The 20,524-nt window shown below is 38.7% G+C and overlaps 1 protein-coding gene across 7 annotated transcripts in view; it reads right to left on the bottom strand.

The window, feature by feature from the left end:
* Window positions 1–20,524, bottom strand: part of LRCH3 (leucine rich repeats and calponin homology domain containing 3) — a 63,308-nt gene that overhangs the window by 21,412 nt on the left and 21,372 nt on the right. For all 7 annotated transcript variants that reach the window (XM_071566080.1, XM_071566084.1, XM_071566078.1 and 4 more), the window contains exons 2-13: window positions 16,324–16,468; window positions 14,900–15,026; window positions 14,064–14,169; window positions 13,760–13,896; window positions 12,709–12,818; window positions 8,495–8,588; window positions 7,535–7,655; window positions 5,164–5,312; window positions 3,786–3,862; window positions 933–1,028; window positions 458–509; window positions 174–314 (exon numbers count right to left, since the gene is read on the bottom strand). In XM_071566080.1, coding sequence (XP_071422181.1) covers window positions 174–314; window positions 458–509; window positions 933–1,028; window positions 3,786–3,862; window positions 5,164–5,312; window positions 7,535–7,655; window positions 8,495–8,588; window positions 12,709–12,818; window positions 13,760–13,896; window positions 14,064–14,169; window positions 14,900–15,026; window positions 16,324–16,468 — 1,355 coding nt within the window. The remainder of the gene's footprint in view (window positions 1–173; window positions 315–457; window positions 510–932; window positions 1,029–3,785; window positions 3,863–5,163; window positions 5,313–7,534; window positions 7,656–8,494; window positions 8,589–12,708; window positions 12,819–13,759; window positions 13,897–14,063; window positions 14,170–14,899; window positions 15,027–16,323; window positions 16,469–20,524) is intronic.

Below are 20,524 nucleotides of genomic sequence, written 5' to 3'. Positions count from 1 at the left end.
CTTTGCTTCTGTTAAGCTACAGCACCACAACTAAATCAACTTAAATGCTCTTTGTCTCTTTTTCTTTATACCACGCCATGCATGCCCAGGGGTGTAACCTTCAGGTATTAATGACACTGGCAATTAGGGATTCAGAGAAGATAAAGTACCAAGTAGGTACTAAAAGGAGGTACCTTAACAAAGTCAAGGACAGCTTCTCTCTGGATCTGCTTTGTTCTCATCCTCTCCTCCTCGTACTGAAGCGCTGCCAGCTGGGCCTCCCGGCGGGTGCGCTCGATGTGCCTGCGGTGCAGCTCAGGGTCTGCATGAGGCACCTGGAACACAACAGGGCATCTGGCTGTAAAGTCACAGCTACAGGTGGGTTATGGAGTAACAGTCCATGTCTCATGGATAACATCAGTTCAGTTTGGCATCAAACTCATCCGAAAGAACAAAACAGTGGAGTTCAACATGTTACCTGACCGTGGTGACTTGACAGCGAGAGAAAATAAGGTGAATCAGGCAGGGGTCTGACAAAAGCAAAAACAGACAGTAAGTTGATCTTTTAATCTTAAATATGAAAATTTTGCATATACGAATTGTCAGTGACACACAAGTATCTTAACAAATTAGAAGAGTAACTGCTTAGTAAGAAAAGCTCTTTAACTGCTGTGATCATGATTTAACTTACTATGCATGACAGATTTTGTGCAGTCATTTCTATCTCTTCTCCTTAATTGTGATAGAAGTTTTCTACAGTGCAAGATGTACCACTGGGATTGTATGTATGACCTACTACACTGAGATTCTCAGTGCTTTATACCCATTCTCTACAAATCAGGAACTTTCTAGATGATCCTCATGTAAAGGAATAACTACCTATTACGGTTATTTGGGGGGAGGGGGAAATAACAAAATTAATCAGTAGAAACTGTACGGTTTTTTTCCCCTACCTCTCTGTCCTGTCCACATAACTCCTTAGTAATTGGTGATGTTCTTTGTCCTGCATCAAATTTAGAGTTTCGGGTCTTCGTAATTCATCTGTATCCCTGCAGGCAGACACCAAGTGGAAGGGGGATTGGCCACTGATGCATATCAACTACTGTCACATGAATTCTTCTCTAGTTTACAACTGTTTTCTAAGACAATTGCCCAGACAATTAGCTTCAGATAATCACAAAGGTGAAATTTAGTAAGACTAAAAAAATCACATTGTGATACCAAGTCAGATCACAACTACTGCAGTTCATAATTACATAAATGTTACTTTTATTGTTAACAATGTTTTCAAAATACACAAAGAGGGATTCTCTCTTTGAAGACTATATTTTGGTTATTGCAGGCCTTATTCTGCCCTGGAAAGAACAGAATTATTTTTAAACATCAGTACTCTTCGATATTTTCATATCAAATCTGCTCACTGCACCAGTCAGGTGATACAGACCATCAAAGTCACGAGGTAAACAAGAACCCATCCATCTCTTATCCATCATATCAACAGTAAGAGAGAAATTTTGTAGTCAATTCTTTGCCAGAAGACAGTTGTTAGGACTGAATCAACTCCCAAGACCCACAGTCTACAGCATGTTCCCTGCCATGTTGCTGCCCAGAAAGAAAGTCGATGGAAATGGAGGAGTTTGCTCTTGACAGCCCTGCGACCTTCGCTCCTGCGACAACTATGGAACAGACACGCACTTGACAATGCATTTCCAAAAAATGTCAGTCCAGCTGCCTGTGTGTAGACTTGGGACCTTTTCTGCAGGGAGAAGTTTAAGAGATGTGGAAGACCCGGATGTTACAAATCTCCTCTGTTACTTAAATTAGCACTGAGGCACATGACAAATCCATCACTGTGCTGTTCTGAACAGACAGGACTGGGTTCAACTGAGTGCCAAGAAGAGCATTCAGAGCAGAGTACACACAGCTTTGTTGCACCAGGAATGCACCACAGTCTGTCCAGAGGCACAAACTGTATTTATTGAATTGAATCAACTAATATAGTAGAAGTACTCTTGAGATGAAGTCTGCATTACATCCAACTCTAAGAGTTTTAATGGTTCCAGCATGCTGAAGAAAAAACCCAAAGAGGCTCCTTGCCAAGGCATTTGCGCAGAATTATTGTGGAAGCTTTTTACAGCTTGTGGTTGCCACAAATGAAATATTTGACTAATACAAGCTTAAAATATAAAAAATTACTCATTGTCATATGGCCCTTTTTACACAATTTTGAAGGCAATAACGACAGGACCTGTTTTTTATTATTAGGAATTTTACTCTGCTGAACATGAAAGAAGTTAAAATGAACATGAATATGAACAAGTTAAAATTCATTTAGAGTGTTGATTAATTACTTCCACATGAAGACCTGCTGCTAACCTTTAGTTACATTTTGAAAACACAGGAGTACCCCAGTGAACTACAATTTTCTTTATCATTAACATCTGTCTGTGTAAAGAGCACCTCTCTCCTGGCTAATCAGCTTTCCCACATTTCCTTCAGATGTATCATGTGTTTGTGAAGTCTAATTATTTCCATGTTGACCACAAATCTTCAAATAGAAAAATAAATAAACAAAAAGCAAAAACTCAAGTCTTTCAACCCAAGAGCACCCACTTTATTTGGGAAGAACATGCTAGACTGCTGTTTTACTTTACATACCTTATAAAGGTATGTGCTTGTGGACACTACACAATATGGAAGGCTGAGGTGACATGTGCTGAAGGAGTTCCCCTGCCTTCTATCAGTGCAGCTACTGTATCCACACATTTATTGCACATTTCAAAATGTGTGCTAAAATGTTGCCAAAACTCTGGAAAAATTTATGCACCAATCTTGGTTTCATTTTCTCTTTCAATACCATTTTAAAATTCATTAAAATTAACTTCTGCTGACAGCACAAGTAATGACATATGTAAGACCAGAAGTTGTTTTCCCCCCCAAACAAGTATAACTAGGCTGGTTTTCTGTGGTCTTTGCACATTCACTTCCACTCCACAGAACACTGAAATGCTTCAAAGGCATATTAAAGGTTCTATGAATTTTCATTATAGTTTCATTAGCAAGAAGCTATGCATTTGCTTATCTTCTGGTCTTTTGACCAGACATCCAAAAGTCTTTTCTTAAACCTAAGCATCCCTCCTTTATATTCTGTCCAACTCTGACCCTTATTTTACAGACAAGCATTCCCTCCAGTAAGTTAAGTCATCAATAAACACTATGGGCAGAGTCAGAGAGTCCACATCACTAAACTAAGTGACCTGTTTTCAGCTCCCACTCCCATTCTGTCCCTTCTCCTGATCCAAGCTCATGATTACGGCACAGAAAACGACATTTTAAATTAAACTGACACCTCCCCGCAGACTACAATTACCAACAGTGCACCAGGAATGTGACCTCACGGCATATCAGATACTCCATTGTAACTCTGTTTCCTCCAAACTTGCAGTATGTTTATCCCTTCTGTCCTTTAGGTAACACAGCTGAAGCCAAGTATTTAATCAAAGCACAAAACACATCACAAGAAACAGGTATGAAATCAGTTTAAAAGTATACACTTTAAAGAGGCAGATTTCTTTAACCAACTGATGATTTAAAGCTGAGTGCTGGCCCAGAACAGCCACACCTTTTTGCTCACTGTCATCATTAGAATTCAATTTCTAATCTGGAGTAATAACTTATCAATAAAGTGTCATGCGCATTTCCAGCAACAGAAAACAATGCTGTTTTCTAAACATGTTCAGTAAGTATGTGCTCTGCATTGTCAATGAAATTCTGGCTAAAATTACTGTTACCACAGCAATTCTTACCTGTTTTGATGTAAATGCTGTCTTGTATCCTCTGTTCTCTGAAATTCTCTGATGGATACAGGTTTTACTGGGGAGCTCTACGCAAAAACCACAAAAGACTGTCAGCAACTTATTCAGGAGACTGTACATTTATATCAATCTCTTGTAGAGATACATTTTTAACTACTGATATTTAAAACATCTGACAAAGAAACAGAAAACACAACTCCAGGATGTTAATTTCCAATTAGGCAAGCTCACTCTTATTTTTTTCTCTAATTTAATTAAATATGCTTGCTGATAACTTTAAGAGTTTTTAAACCTTCACTATTAAGAATCCTGCAGAGATGTTCACATAGGTAGAAAATAATAACTGAAATATATATACAGTCTTCAGAGTTTATAAGGGCACAGCAGTGCAGACTGGATCCTCAGAAATTCAGGATACTGTAGCTGATGAACTTTTATGATGCTGTGAAGATATGTCCCAGAGGGACTAAGAAAGCAGAACATTGGATGAATAAGAACACTTTGGGTTTAATTTGAGCTATGAAATCATTTATCCCATTGGGAACAGAGATATACTGCCTTTGGTGTTACTTAATGACTTTTACTGACACCCATGAATGTGGGAAAAGAGAAAACTTTGCAAGATGAACTTGCCAATTTTCACTCCTGCCTGTATGCATGATGCCATATTGCATAATTAGCCTTCCTAAGTAGTCTTTTGCACTGTCTGTTTAAAGAAACTACTGCTTCAGTAAAAGCAGTTTAATTTTTATGAACAGACAGACTCCAAGGAACAGCGTTTTTGATGTTGGCCAATCCATTTTCTGTATCTACAGCAAAGAGTCTTTGGGTTGCACTGCCAATAGTTGCTTTCTCTGAGTTTTGATTGAGTCTGTGCTTCCAGTGGCATGTGATTTGATGCTGAATTTATGACATTTGCAAAATGAATGCACCTCTCACATCTGTGTGATTTATTTTAAACACAAAGTGCACAAATTAGGGAAAGATAAAGATCCAGCTTTTTTTTTTCTTCTTTCATCAAAAAGCAAATATCTTTCTGCTTCAAAACATACAAAACTTTGAAAGGACACATCTGAATCACAGCACAATAGTTACTGTTTAAGCAGATCAGCCATAAGGATTTTTTCAGACAAGTTATTAATGTAGTCTGTCCAATGAGCCACTGAACTATGTAACTCTGTACACAGCTATTAATTAAGACTGACAGAACACAGAAGGAAACATTTTGTGCCTGAAAATCTATTTCTATAGGTTTGATTTTTGAGGACACTGTTCAAAAGTGTTCCATCCAAATGATTTAACAGGGAACAGTTTTCACAAGGGCTTTCCTGGGGTGTATGAATTCAATTAGTTCAAGTAAAAGCCCCACCTCGTTAGAGATTCGCCGCTGGTCAATGTATGCCATGAACTGAGAGCTGAGGCTGTCGGAGTCCAGGCACTTGGGCTGCCTCACCTCCTCCTCCTCCTCCTCTGTGGCACAGCTGTCAATGTAGTCGATCTGATCGAGATCATGTTCCACTTGACACACATACACAAAGAAAACACCGATAATTAGATAACCCACAGGAGAGGAAAAGGCTCAACAAAGCAGCAATGTAAGGAACTAAGGCCTTACGGTTTTTCTTCCACCTGGGAAAGCTCAGCCTAAAAGCCTGGATTTAACATTTGATAAACAAATTTTGAAATAATGATAAAATTTATGTTTTTTAAAAAGCAGTGAGGAACATCTATCTAACATGTAGCTTTATACTGCTGCCTGCAGATACTTGTGCAGCAACTGAAAAAATAAAGTAAACACTGAGATATATTTTAAATACCAAATACTATATATCAAAATCTTGTCAGCAAGACAAGACTGTACAATGATATGTGTACATTTTTGCATAATTTCTCTTGATTCTAATTAATCTCTGTCAGAAAAATTAGAATGGATATAACAGATTCTTCTACTAGATCTACTACTACAACAACAAAATAGAGAGCAGCATGTTTAAGTTATATTTATTTCATTTACATCCAGATAAGAAGTGTATGTAGAACTAATGAAGAACACTACGGAAAACAATAAAATCCCTCTAAAATTATATAAAGGCACCTGTAATTTTATTTGAAAAAGAGGAATTAAAAAAGAAATTAGGAATCGCTGAAGCAAGAAACAGCACAGCTTGGCTAGCATTGATTTTCCTTTGTGTGGGAGATACTATCTAGGGCAATTTTTTCACTTGTCACTGCTTTTGCACATTCTGCCCAGGGATTCTGAGAGTCATGACATTGAGCAAATGACCCTAGTGAAAAATACTGTGCAGGGGAAAGCATAAACTCCCTTTCAGAGCACTGCAGCTTTCTTTTTTCTTAAAACTCTCCCCCAAACTTGCCCCAGACTCTCTTGCAGACATTCTTGTTCTACTCCCCCGCCTCTTTCCTGCTTGTCTAAAACAGACTTCTCTTTGCCTTACCACACAATCCAGCAACTGTTGCTGCCAAAGCCACCTCCTCTGCTACTACAACCATCCAAAACAGCATTCCTATATACTTGGGCTTCATTAAATCTCCATCTCAATTACAAATCTTAAGAAAACCCTAACAAGCCAAAACTCCCCTTCTTTCCAGCCTTGCTCACTAAATAACAACAATAACACAACCACCAACACCAATAATAGGGCAGCAGGGAGTGAAAAGCATCAGTATCTGTGTTAGGAACACAAAACTGTAAAGCATTTGGATCTCTGACAGCCACTCTCTGGCTTGTGCCCCTACCAGATACTCCTACTCACCAACTGACCGTGCTCCAACTTAAAAGACTACAAGGCATTTTGAAATCCCTGGTGTGCAAACCCAAAGAACAAAATAAAGTCACTCTTGGAGGCAGAGCTGGCACCACTACCTGTTATTAAGGCTGCTCAGAGCTTCCCATGACACCATGTCTTCAATTCTTTTATCTGCCAGAATTTAACTGTTTGAAGGAATTTTTCTTCCCCATTAATGTATAACAGACTGTGAGTCAACTAAAAAGTTTCAGATATTTCTAGGAAGTGGCAAATTAAACAAAATATTGTGGCACAGAAGTGTAAGAACAAGAAAAGAAGATGGCACAAGATGAAGATGGGAAGGAGGAGGGAAAAGTAAAAGTGGGAGTTGGGCACAAGAGATTAGACACAGCTGGAAAGAGTGACACTCAGATTAATAAAATTAACTGCAGCCATTAGGGAAAATGAAAAACAGAGAGCAGCTGAGAAAGAAGAAATATTAATCAAAACACCAGTCCCACCAAGATGGCTTGAAAGTTTGGATTAAAACACAAGACTGCTGAATGAGAAACCTGTGCTACTTGGAAATACAGAATTCCACCAAAAAATTGTTCATTCTGTTCCGAGAGCAGTCGGAACAGAGCAGTGACAATTTGCTGATGCTGGGAATTTTGTCCAGTAGCTCAAACAGCAAAACTCAATGTACCAAAATTCAATATTCCAAAATACTGTTCAAAGCAGTTGGAGACTTTAACAGAGCACAAGTGTAAAGGCTGACAAAGTGTTCTCCAGAAAATCCTGATTCTGCTGCTGTTTGATTTTGCCCTTAACAACATTAAAACAGCTTTTACACTGTTTCCACAACATTGCTTTTGTATAATTCTACCTTGATCTTTCTCTTTTTTCCACTCTTTAGACAACCATTTATAGCAAACATCCTGGAACTTTAATAATGATGACAATAAGTATTGTCAGCCAAGGGTCAGTATTTACCTCCACCATTAGTCACGACTGCGCTCCCTCGGCTCTCCTGGTACTGACTTTCTCTTCGCAGCCTCTGCTCTTTGGTGATCTCTGCCACGCGCAGAGGGAGATCTGAGAACTCGTCTGTTGGCTTGGAAAACAAACAGTGAGCTCAGGAAACACTTCCCTTCAGAACAACATCTTTGTAAGCTACTACCTCTGGACTTGTGTTTTTACTCTGATTGTCCTTTTTGCACCTACAAAACACTAATTTAAAGCAAAATACAGCTATAGTGTATTGTTTTAAGAAAACGTAGTTAAGCTTTCTTTAAAAACCAGCTTGCCTACAGTTTTGTTTGCAGTATCTGCAAGTGCTGGAAAACATCCCAAGATGGAAAGTCAAAAACCAAGATAGGAGTGCAAGAAGACATATGGAACAAAGCTCACTGAGACACTTTTTGCCTTGGTTACTGCCTTTTCTAGTTATCCCAGTTATTCTGGAAGAATAACTGACAGTCTCTTTGCTAAGAGTTCCCATTTTCCTGCTTCTAAACGGCAAACAGATTTTAACATTTCAAACATGCTGCAAAGAAAAAAGACAAAATTTCCATCTGATTTTTGATGCTTAACCTTCGTGTTCAGATTTGTTTTATTGACTCAGCATTGTAAGTATGATACAGTTCTATGCTTTTTTAAAATCGGGAATGCCATTTTTCTCATATTTTATTGTCCAGCAAATTAATCTCTCATGCATTGTTTTACACACTTCTGCCATCACACCACAACTTCTGTTACTGCTTCAAGCTTTGGGTCTGTCCCATCTAAAATTATGCTTGCTTTTCTCCAATAAAGGAACAAATAATCATGGCCCAAAGCAACCTGCCCACTAACACAGACATGTTACCTATAGAATATGCTTCCTGATGTATATTTTTTGTTCTCTTTCCTATACAATACTGCACTCAACAAAAATAAAGCTGCAACACTTACTTCATTCCCTGACCATCTTTTGTCTCCGCTGTCCACACTATTGAAGCCAGAATCAAGTGCTCCATATGGACGACTGGAATAGAGTTCCTCGTGGCTGTCAAACACACAGTTTTAGTTACTGTAATATAAACACCAGCAAAAGCTCTTCAGCTATTACAGAACAAAAGCAGAATAAGCCACCAAGCACAGTTGCAGCATGTTCACAAGCTCAGCATGTTTGAAAGCCTCACACTGCATGTGCCACACAGAGCAGGAAGTGCTTACAACTCAACATGCTTGTCAGCCACCTGTCACCTGCCACTGCCTGGCCTCTTAGGAGCTAATCTGAACCAAAGGATATATCCACACTTCAAATGTTTCCCAAACAGAAATTATGGCAGAGAAAGATGCAAAGTGGTCTCATATTTCACTATTTAACAAGTCCAATTTTCATTTTCCATTATTTGTATGTTTTGGTTGAAAAATATTACCCCACAAGCTTTTTTGTATGTAAGCATAAACCCATGCAATATTAGTAAAATCACAGAATAGATTATTTCTACACAGAAGTACACAGCATGTATTGCATAACAGTCTTCTGTGTCATTGTCACCTACCTATGACACTGTGCAATAAGCTGGACAGTATTTCAAATACTTCATAATATAGTAACTACAGCAGTATAGTTTTCATCCACAAACTTTGTTAATGACATGTCTAGACAAAGGCATTAGATATGTGCCCAGTGTTACAAGACATAACCAAACAGCCACAGAGTTCTTCTCTAAATTTCTGGGCTTAAAAATTACGTAATTCAGCAGTACAGCTATCACAGATGTCAAGTCTGGCAACTGCTGTAGAAAGCCACAGTGAAAGAGACAATGGGACTTGTCTGATCCACTGCAGATGGCATTTCACAATGGCTCAACTGTCCCACTGGCACTCAATGCCCCAGGGAGAACTGCAGCAGTAATTACTACGTAACACACAAGGAAGAATGAATTTCAGGAAGCTAATTGCTCCACCCCATCATAACTAAATTGCAGGTCATTTTCTCACTGCTATTGCTCTCAAGTTGTTGCTCCCTCTGAAATGCTGCTTTCAGGAAATACTTAGTTTCAATTTATTTATTTATTTAATAATTTATAGTAATAATTACCATTATTATTTTTATTATTATTACTACTACAGCACCATATGTGTGCATGGGACTTTGTAGAAAAGTGACAGACTTCTACCCAGGGCTATTTTAATTTTCAGATAGACATGAAGTAAGAAGGAAGTTCCAGGAGGGATGGAATGCTACAGATGAGAAACATTAGGCCATACATGTGTTTCTATGCAGATGTACACCAAAAGACAAGCTGTTGTATCTGCACTGAGTTTTAACCCAGAAGAGTTCCATTTTATGGCCCTGTATTTGAACAGAAAGATCATCTGTGTAATAAAACACTAGAAACAAAGAAAAAAGGAAAAAACAGTTCTCTTCTTTTGGCTGTGAAGAAAACAGAATAACCATGAAATCACCCACTGCAGTTAAAGAGCTATTAACTTGATTAACTGACAATAGAAACATATTTATGCTAACAGTTTATGGAACTTAAATACTGGATTTAAAACATATATGCAGTATAATTCCATTTTAAATGAATCAATATTTTCAGAAGCTACTGAGCACTCTGTTGTAGGATGAACAATTGTTGCAAATCGAAGAGCTCAAAAATGAGGAAGCATTTTGATACAAATTTTCTGTTCAATTAGAGATTTTGAAAAGCTATACACCTAAACCCAAGGGTAGCTGAATGCTCAAAAATACATAATCACTGTTTCCAGGACTTCTTTTTAACATGAAAGCTGCTTTCTGTCTTCCCAGCTCTCACAACTAAAACTAGCTATTCAACAGGGCACACTTTACATGTCTGTAATCACAGAGCAGCCATCCTGAAATCAGCTGAGAATTAAGATTCTTACTCCTCCCTGTCCAACAAGCTACAAGGAACAACAATTAGGCATTTGGACTGATCAGAGCATTTGGGGGCAACTACCACTTATGTGGGAATCTATGTAAGTCTTGAAATCAAAGGATGAGAAGCCAAATGTCTGGTAAGGTCAAAAATCAAAGGAAAGACAACACTTGACAACATTTTGAAGGCACAGCTCCAAAGCCACACTAAAACACTTATTTTTACCTCCTGTAACAAAAAACAGTTGCCCAAGTCCCAGAAGATCCACCACATTGGTTCAGGCGTGAGTACTTCATATTCTGAACCTTCCAACTCCAGATTATATCTGTTTGCCTCAGTGCCAAAACTGCTTCAACACTTCCCTCTCCTCTCATGACATTCACTGCAGCACCAACCTGAGCTGCTCTGAACTTCAGCATTGCAAACGAGAGCCTGGCTGCAGCAGAGCAAAACTTCTGAGGACATATGTTTAAACAAGAACTGCAACATACCAGGTTTTGCTCTGGTAAGACATTTTGATGTAACTCAACAAGGCTAAAGCAAATAATTACCTGTGCTAGAACCTCCAACCCACACTTTCTGCCATAATGTTTCACAGTATCTTATTTTATTGGCATTATCAATAACCTTGCTATTAAAAATGTTTGATTAAGAGTGAACTGACAGCATGACACAAACTTCCTTAGACTTTACAAGTCTACCACTCAGTTTCAGACTCTTAACCTCCAGGGTGTTACACCAGGCTTATCAGATAAACCAGCAACAAAGTTTGGGTGGACTGACTGACACCTTATTCCTGTTGGTCACCTGTGAGGGTAACAAACACAAAGCTCCTGTGACCTGCCTGGAAATATTAACTGTATCATAGCTGAAGGCTTTTACTTTTTCATCCCAAGTTTCAGAAGAGCACAGTAATTTGGGATTCTCTCTTTCACTGGTCATTCTACCACTTCCTTGTAATGTGCATGGCTGATCCATAGACAGTTCTTCCATAGGTACATGAAGACTGGAGGAATCACCTGCAACACTAAATTCCCTAAACAGCACAGTAACAACAAATAATTCTATCCCCAACTCTTATCTCCACTTGGGCATGGAAATACACCTAAATGAAAGCCAGTAGAAGCCCCTTTCACACTGCTGAATCTGGTAGCAATTCTAGAGAAGGCGTCCTCATTTCACAAAAGAAGTTTATGAAAACTTCCATATTAACATACAGCTACAAAACAATCAATCAGTAAGCACAAAGCCCACTGATTTTGTTGGAATTTCACTCAAAAATAAAGGTACTACGTTAGAACTAAACAGATCATGACATTTTATCATTTAGAGCCTTTTCTTTCCAGTAACAGGTCAGTATTCTCAATACTAGGCAGCAACTGTCTGCCACAACTTGTACTGGAAACTCAACATGTTCATTTCTTGAACTCATCTAGAAAAATAATGTAAGACATGCAGTGCTGATGAGGAATCCCTCTGTCAACTCCCTCATGCAAGTCATTCTTCATAAATCTGACTCATGATGATTTATTGTGCAGCCCTCTCATTTGTGTTTTATTGCTGCTAAGGCAGCAGCACTTCCTTTAACAACTTACTCCTTCACACCTTATTACCACCTTCCAAGATGACTGAGGTAATTTTTATATATTCAGTTTCATACTTCACTGACTCCCTTTCTTCTGTACCATGTAACAGAAACAAATTTTAACTCCTGATTTTTGCTAGACATCTTCATTTAGCAGCTGATGCACTGACTGTTCCAACGTTTGTGTTACAATGCCAAGCAGCAGTGCCAAGTGAGAGCTTGCCAGAAATAACAGTTTACTCATGGGGTGGAGATCAGCATTTACACCTGTGGTTTGGGCACAGCAGTTATAAAATTCTATACAAAAGGTTAAAAATCACAGCAGGGATATAGTCCAGGGAATAGGTGGAAAATATTAAGATCTTATAAACAGAACATACATGTTAACAACATGAGAGCAACCCCATGAACTATGAAGGTATCAAGACTCTCTTCTTACTGTGTCAACTCTAACTGCCTTTCACATCACACTGCCCACGTCTTCTGAACTGCCCCTCACGTTTTATGCACTGGTAACTTGTTAGAACACACCATGAGATAACACGAATAATATTTTTCAAAACCACCTCCATCAATGCAATTACCAAAGAACAATCCTTGGATCTATTTTTGTAATTCACTCAGACAACTGACAAAATTTTCCTGAATGTCATCAAAACTAGAAACTTGGCTTGTGCAAAACTTACCATGATCCAAATCCCATGGGTCTCCTATCATAATCAGGCAAGTCTGGAGCTATCTTGCATGCTTCTATGTTCAGGTATTTAAATATATGAATTTTTCCTTTTATACATATCTTTAAAAAGATGGGAAAATTAAATAAGTATAACTTGACAATATATTTTCAAAGTATATTACAGACATTTAACAAGCAGTTGAGAGTAATAAATGAGCATGTTTACATCAACCAATGTATCTTTTATTCTAATCTCACTGCATTTTAGAGAAGCAGCTACAGTGGAGCATCCTGGGATGCCCACAATAGACAAATGGAAGTACATCTGGTCTGTAGGCAGCTCTGTCAGCTGGATGCTGAAATTTCATCATGCAAACAAGACATAAGCATTTACAAGTACCAGAATTTATACCCTTGGCACTAGAACAGATGCATCCCATCCATGCCCAGATCTGAATGGCAGTGGCAGACTGCCAAAGCCAGCTCAGATTTATAGGGGATGAAGCCAGTAACAGCTGCCTCTGCTTTCAAAAGGGAGGCAAACCCTGACTGAAACTACAGGACTCAGCAAGTGCCACTCGACTCAGAAGCAGCAGCTCAGAGCACAACCTGTAATACACAGGGGCCTGTATATCCACAATAAAGATCAAATTAGTCACTAACCATATTGTAGTTTCTACCTAAGAGGCCAATTTGAGCCTCCTGCCTGCAAAGTGAACCAGCACAGAGCAGCACTGAGGCTTCAGTCAAAATTCTGACATTTGAGTGGCACAAAATCCATCTTGCCTAACAGATCTTCCTCTCTCCTGCTGAAAGCAGGAATGTTCTGCTAACAGTGGAATTCTTTGCAATATCATACAGGTCAGACTGTTAATACAGTACAGTAAGAGAAGAAAAAGGGATTTTTCAAGCTGTGCTATACATCTAACACTTTTAGACAGAAGAATTCATTTAAAGTTCTCTTGTTCTTAAATAAAGTTTGTAATATAACCCTTCAGCTGTTAACTTTGTTCTGCTGTTTTTAGCTGAACTAGTAATCTGATTTCCTAGCTGCAGTTTACCTGTGCAGGGGGAGACTGGAGAGGGTTGTTCTCTAACATGATGGTCTGAAGATGTCTGAGGTTCCTATAACACACTGGTATTGTTGTTATTTTATTGCAGGAGAAATCTAATCGAATCAATGGCAACTCAGCGAGCTCTGGACATAGAAAACAAACATTTCAATTCAGTGGATTAATACAGCACAAAAATATGTGTTTCACAAAACAATTAACTATGCTTTGAGCTCTCAGGGGAAGAAGAAGGAATTGAAAATAAAGAAGTGCTTGAAGTTTCTGCTGTTAAAACTGTGAGCCTTTATCTCACCTTCAGGTAAACGCATCAAATTATTTCTTCTGACATTCAGGTCCCGCAAGGATTCCAAATTGCCAATCTGTGGAGGTATTGTCTGTATTTCATTACAGCTCACATCCTGCAAAGCAAAAGCAGAGAATGAGGTACCACTGCCTGCTAAGCCTCTGCTAACCAAAATATGCAGCTCTTTATTTAGGGACTGAACACCTCAGATCATAATATTCATCAAATCTCACTGCTCATCTGAAGCATTGTTCTCATTTCAAATACACAGTGAAATAAAAGCTTTAAAAAATTAAGCATTCAGATGTAGAAGTTTATTTCAAGTTACCTCATTTGAGTTATTCCATAGTATTTCAGACAGCACAACTTGCTACATAAAAGCTTTTTGCCAGAAACAAACGTACCAAGAGTTCTAATTCCATCTGGGCCTCCTTTCTAAAGTAGGGAAGACACTTTAATTGACCTGGATCATTTGCTCTCCAGTGTATCTTACCCTCACATAAATTTTTTTTAAAATCTCAGAGTATTTCAAACTCTTTTCTAAAACCTCTATAGAAAGTTAAAACCGAGTTGGAGATACTGTGGCAGACACAAATCTTCCTTAGGCTAAGAGGAGATTTAAATAACTTGCCGCTGCTACAAGTGGTTGGTTTACAATCACAAAGTTCTCAGCAGAGAAACAGGATGTTGATCTTGCACATGCCCAAACAGCACCCCAGTTACTGCAGTATTTTGATCAGTTTAAAACATTGTTATTTCTTCTGAAGCATCTTGTAACCTAATAAACTAATCAATTAAAAAGTAAAGACTGAATAGTAATAGTTAAAAATCAAGTGTATACTCACAAGCTCTGTCAGCTGTCTGAGCTGCCCAATTTCTTCAGGTATTACAACCAACTTATTATTACTGGCTATCAAAACTTTTAGTGGGAGACTACAGAGGTGAACTGGCAATGTTGAAAGCTGGTTTCGGCTTTTGGACAGAGAGAACACAAAATAATCAGTTCTAAATGAGAAATCTTAATGCAATGAAAGACACATACAAAAAGCACACTCCACTTGGATCATCAAATCAGTTTTTATATAATTACTGTAGAAGTAGCTCCATGAGGCTGTTCTTTATTACTTGCTTTATCTAGTTATGTGTAAACAAACTCTGAATATCAAGCACCAAGCCAGATCAGAAGATTTTGAAGTCAGTGAGGGGAATGTGACATTTTTGTGCCCTTTCAGGTGCTTCTGGTAACTGGCCATGCTCTGTCACAACACAGTTTGAGCAGAGTGCAAGAGACTTTCTCACAGGCAGCACTGCAGGTCAGCCCATACAAAATGCCACAGAGAAAATCATTAGATACTGAATATTTAAAGTATATTTCCAATTGAGTAAGTAAGGATAAAAATGGGACTTCACCTATTAGAGATACAGCATTGGGAAACCCATACATGATTCATATCATATTTGTACCATTTTCATATCAATTAAAAAAAAAGAAAATAAAGAAATTTTTTTGCCAATTTAGTGTGCTTATAACACCAGAAGGAAATAGTCTGACACTTTTTTTTTTATTAGTATCTCTGCCAATTGCTGAGGAGAAACTTTCCACATCTCTTCAAAGACTCTACAAATGGATGATGCTGTACACAGCTGAATTTCATGAATGGGCCAAGTTGCAGCAATGAGCTACTAATGCTGGCAGAGAAGTGTTAGTGCTTGAGAAAGATCTTTCAAAGACCTTTCCAGTACAAGGAAGGTAAAGGGAAATTGCCTAGGCCCTATTCAGCTGCTGAGAACTGAATTGCAAAGACTGTTAAAGCTCTGTCATCTCTTTTCAGACTGCAGGCCTATATTTCACATGAAGACTATTGGATTTATTTATTCCTTTTAGCTGGAATTGGATGACCCTGAGATCAACTCAGTTGGTTAAAACTTGGTTGCAATAATGCTAAGGTCGTGGGTTCAATCCCCTGTGTGGGCCATTGACTTAAGAGTTGGACTCGATGGTCCTTGTGGGTCCCTTTCAACTCACAATAGTCTGTGAGTCTGTGTGTGTGATTTCTTCTTCATATTCCACTTCTCCAAGCTGCTGCTAAATCCTCGTGTTCCCTGACCCACCCAAGTGGCTAAGACTGGTTGAGGTTGCTTTGATTCAATGACATACAATGTAACAACACGATGATTACACACCAAGTCAGCATTACTTACGGATGCACCAAAACTTACAAACCCAGACTGAATTTTGCTAAAGCAAAGTTTGTAAGATGACTGTTACCTGATATTTAGAAATGTTAAAGATTGTAAGTTCAAAACAGCCTCTGGGATGTATCGAATGCAGTTCTGGTACAGATTAAGACTCTCGAGGGAGACAAAGTGACACGTTTCTGCTGGGAGCTCCGACAGCCTGTTCCGGGACAAGTCTGAAGGGAGGGAAAAAACAAACATTCAGTAAAGCAACCTTAAAACTTCACGGAGTTCCTTGCTTGACAAGAGACAGAAGCTTAACCAAAACTCCTATCAAGTTTTGAAGAATCAAACCTTTTCCTTAGACAGTTCCAATCACCAGTCTATAGGCATAAAACACCCATCAACCATTGCTCTCCTTCAAAATCTGCACTGTAATAAATAATGCAGTTGCAAAGGGCTCTTTTTGTCCTGAAAGGTCAAGGAAAGCTGTTGATTATAAATGCCAAAGGGCAGTTCTCACTTACAGCTCCCATTTCCTAACACACCCAGCTCTGAGTCCTGACAGGAGCAATGCTCACATCCCAGGCACCTTCTGGCAGGGAGTTCCTACAGAGAATTGTCTGTTTACTGAATTGATGCTTCAACTTAACATTTTTAAGAGAAGGCATTCATTGCAAAAACCCATCTAATGTGAATCAGTGTTAAGAATTATTTTTAAAAAAATCACGTTTAATTGTTATTTTCTTTATTTGTTTTGAACATCCAATTCTCCTCATCAGCATAAGAGGACAAAAGCTCCCAAAATACATAAAATAAGCTGACATACTAATTTCTGCATCTTTTTTTCCATGAAGGAAACACACAATACAGACTACTTTTTAAATAGTGTCAATGTTGATAAGTCTTGTGTCTCTTGATATTATTTTTATATGTTTTTTTTTTTTTGGAAAGGGAAGCTTTTCCAGAGATTAAAAAAGCCCTCTTTGGAGACACTATTCCATTTTGCACACGCCATCCCCCATAGTACACTAGTGAGTCCTGGGGTTTCTTCTGCTTTACTTCCACAGTTTAATTCTCATTAATGATTTTGTGAAAATGGCAGCAAACTCCAACCTTTCTCTCTCCAGGCTGTACTTCTGCAGGAGATTTAAAGCAGAGTAACAGTGCTAAAACTGTGCAACAGTGTGACACCCGAAACTGTGACATTCCTAATGAACTCTCCAAGTGCCAACACTGCTGTAAAATGTAATAGAAAAGAGAGGTTTGCAAACAAACATAATTTTCAACATAAGCTCTGTATCCTGCAAAGTTCCTAGTAAGTGTTTGAAATCACTGGAATTATCTGTGATCCACACAACTTGCCATGAGCTCCCACAGTACAATTGTGTGTTACCATCTAAGAAAGGGAATGCAAATTACTTCAGAGACGAGAAACAAGCAAGAGTAATTTACAAAAAATACTTGGTTTCCACACTGACCGGATGTTTAAGCATCTGTTTAAAGAACTACTACAACACTTGTTTATGTATAAGGTGTAAATGTTTTCCGTAGGGACAGTGGAAGACAGAAATGAATTCCACCACTTCTCTCACAGTGTACAAACATCCCTCAGCTTGCAGCTCTCTCCCTTCTTCACACAGCTCTGCTGGCAAAGGCAGTTTCAACACAACCCATTGTAGCACAGAAATGGGCTCCCAGGTAGTGAGCCCTATTTTCTGGCAAATAAAAAGTTTCTTTCAACTGGTTTGGAAAGGTTTAATATCAAACATGAGAATTCTTAGTTGCTTTTTGTTTCACTTTATCTTACCAAAGACCATTTAAAAATTACTTTTTACACCTTGTGCAGACCACAAGTCATGAACCAGTCAAGAACTTGCCATATTCTGATCTATGATTTAGTATTTCTAAAGAAGTAACTCCCTGCAAAAATAACATTAGGTACAAAGGAATGAAATTATACGTTTTTAAACAACAAATGAGCTCATAGTGTGATAGAAAAGAGACACCAAAGCTTGTTAGCAGCAATGATTAAGTTTTTCCACACTTCTCTCAATCTACGGGGATTTCTAAAACTTGGCATTTCTATTCAGCAGGAGACATCCAGTGGAAAACAGATTAAACTGGGGCTGATTTTTGATGCTGCAATGTAGTCCCTTCAATAATTCAAAAATGGGCTGAACCACTTCTAAGTTTGGTTAATAACTTTGCAGCATTTTTACTCATCATGGCCATGAGAATGGTCTTACACACACCATCCCTATGCCCCAAAGGGGAGCCAGGAGGGAGGGTCTGCCAGGGCCACAAAAACAGGCAAGCACCAGTGGAAAAACAAACAACTAAACTAAAACAAGAGTACCTTGAGAATTAGACAGAAGCAACATATGATAAAACACAGTGTGAATTCTCAATCTGTAAATGAAGAACTGCTTCTGGTTATCTGCAACCCCTGTCCAGCCCCCTTGCAAACCTCCAGTAAGTATTTAAATTTCCCAAAGTTCAGAACACAGAATCCTTAGGATTCAGGGACATTTTTATTTTTGTCCACTTCCTCTGGAATCCTCTCCCAGAAAGCAGACCTCAAATGGGACCAGAAATGGAGCAGAAAGTACAGCAGTCACTGCATGTAACAACTCCATCCTCTTTTCCACCTTCTTCCTAAAGGCACCTCAATGAAAGGCACAGCTCTACCAAACCAGGACAGAAGCAAAAGCATTCCAGTGATTGGTGATACATCCACATGCAGGTGTTGCCCTGCAGGACAGCAATAGCTGGTACTTTTCCAAAAGAGAAAGTCTAAGTGAGGTCAAGGAAAAAATTAAGGTATTTTATTTAAATTAAGACTTGTTTTAGTGATATTCTTCTGCAATTGTACACAAAAGTAACTTGAACAACCAGAAAACAAAGAGGTGTTACAGTACAAATTACTGTGTAAAATAAAATTTCGGCAAAGACTTCTGCTTCTCAGAGAAAATAATGGATGTTCTAGTGAGATATTATTTAAATATTAATATTTTTTAACAAGCAAGAAATAATCAGTGCAATGCAGATTATTTCCTTTAACATATATGTGCACACCCTTTCTGCTTCTCAAACCTTCAAGTGCAAAAAACTAATAACTAATTCTGCCCCAAAGCACAAATGCTTAATTTCACTATGAATAAGCAGATGACTGAAATATAGATGTTATAATTTGAAATAGGTTGACTTGTGTTCACATTTCACAGGTTAAAATCACTGTTTACCAGAAATCTGTTTTAAAGAAAGGCTTTCCTAATTTGCTAAAAATGGATGTGTTTCCTTGAAGGCAAGATCATGTGGAATTTTGGCAAAGGGGGGGCATTCTTTGGAACTAAGCTTTTCGTGAAAGATAAAAAAGCCAACATAACAGATACAAAATGAAATCTCAGAGTTAGATCACTGACCTTTTTCATTTTAATTTGGATTCTGTTCAGAAAGCCAGCAAATCCAACATCAAATGAGACTAGAGAATACACTACACTTAAAACTGCATCGTTTGGCATTAAATGTAAACTCTTCCTGTCCAAAGTAGAACGTTCCTTGAACATCAGAAATTAGCAGTTTTTAACTTCAGCTGTAACACAGATTTTGTCTCCAAAGGCAGATCAGTGATCCATAAGGATGCTGTTCAAAGCACAGGGTATTTTAACCCACTACAGACATTAAAAAGAGAGGGAGCTGCAGCTCCACTGTTGCTGGCCCTTAACCCAGCTGGGTGGTGGGGAATTCCAGTTCATCACGAGATGCTGATGCGATCAGTCCCCTAATCCTGTAGCACGGGAATCAGCTTCGGCTCTCATTCCATTTGACTGCAGTGAAGGCCAGTTCTAGACCTGGGCTGTGCTACAAAATTTTGCTGATCAACATCTGCCTTTTGTCACCAGAGAGCTGCATGTGTTCCCCACACACTTTGAACTTTGCTATTTTTTTTTTAAATTTAAACCAGCAAAGCCTGGATTTTTGGCTGTCTATTCCAACCTAAATGTCAGCATCCACTCTAACACCCGCTGGGGACACACTGATGTGGGAGAGACTGTGACTCTGTCAGCAGCTCCAAGCTGTGGGTTCCCACCCACGACGGCTTTGAGAACAACCCACTGCAGCTGCGTGACATCAGCCAGGAACGTGCCACAGTGACCCAACAACTCTGGTGTCTGTGAATTGATCTGGATCCTCACAGTGACACTGGTGGCTACAGACTCCCCTCACCTTGTGTGGCTTCATTTGCAGGACAAGAAAATGTTCTGTTTTCAAAAAACTTCCAAGTATGT

Source organism: Pithys albifrons, chromosome 11, assembly GCF_047495875.1.
Source record: "Pithys albifrons albifrons isolate INPA30051 chromosome 11, PitAlb_v1, whole genome shotgun sequence".
Classification (NCBI taxonomy): Eukaryota; Metazoa; Chordata; class Aves; order Passeriformes; family Thamnophilidae; genus Pithys; species Pithys albifrons.
This window is presented reverse-complemented; position numbering and strand designations above follow the sequence as displayed.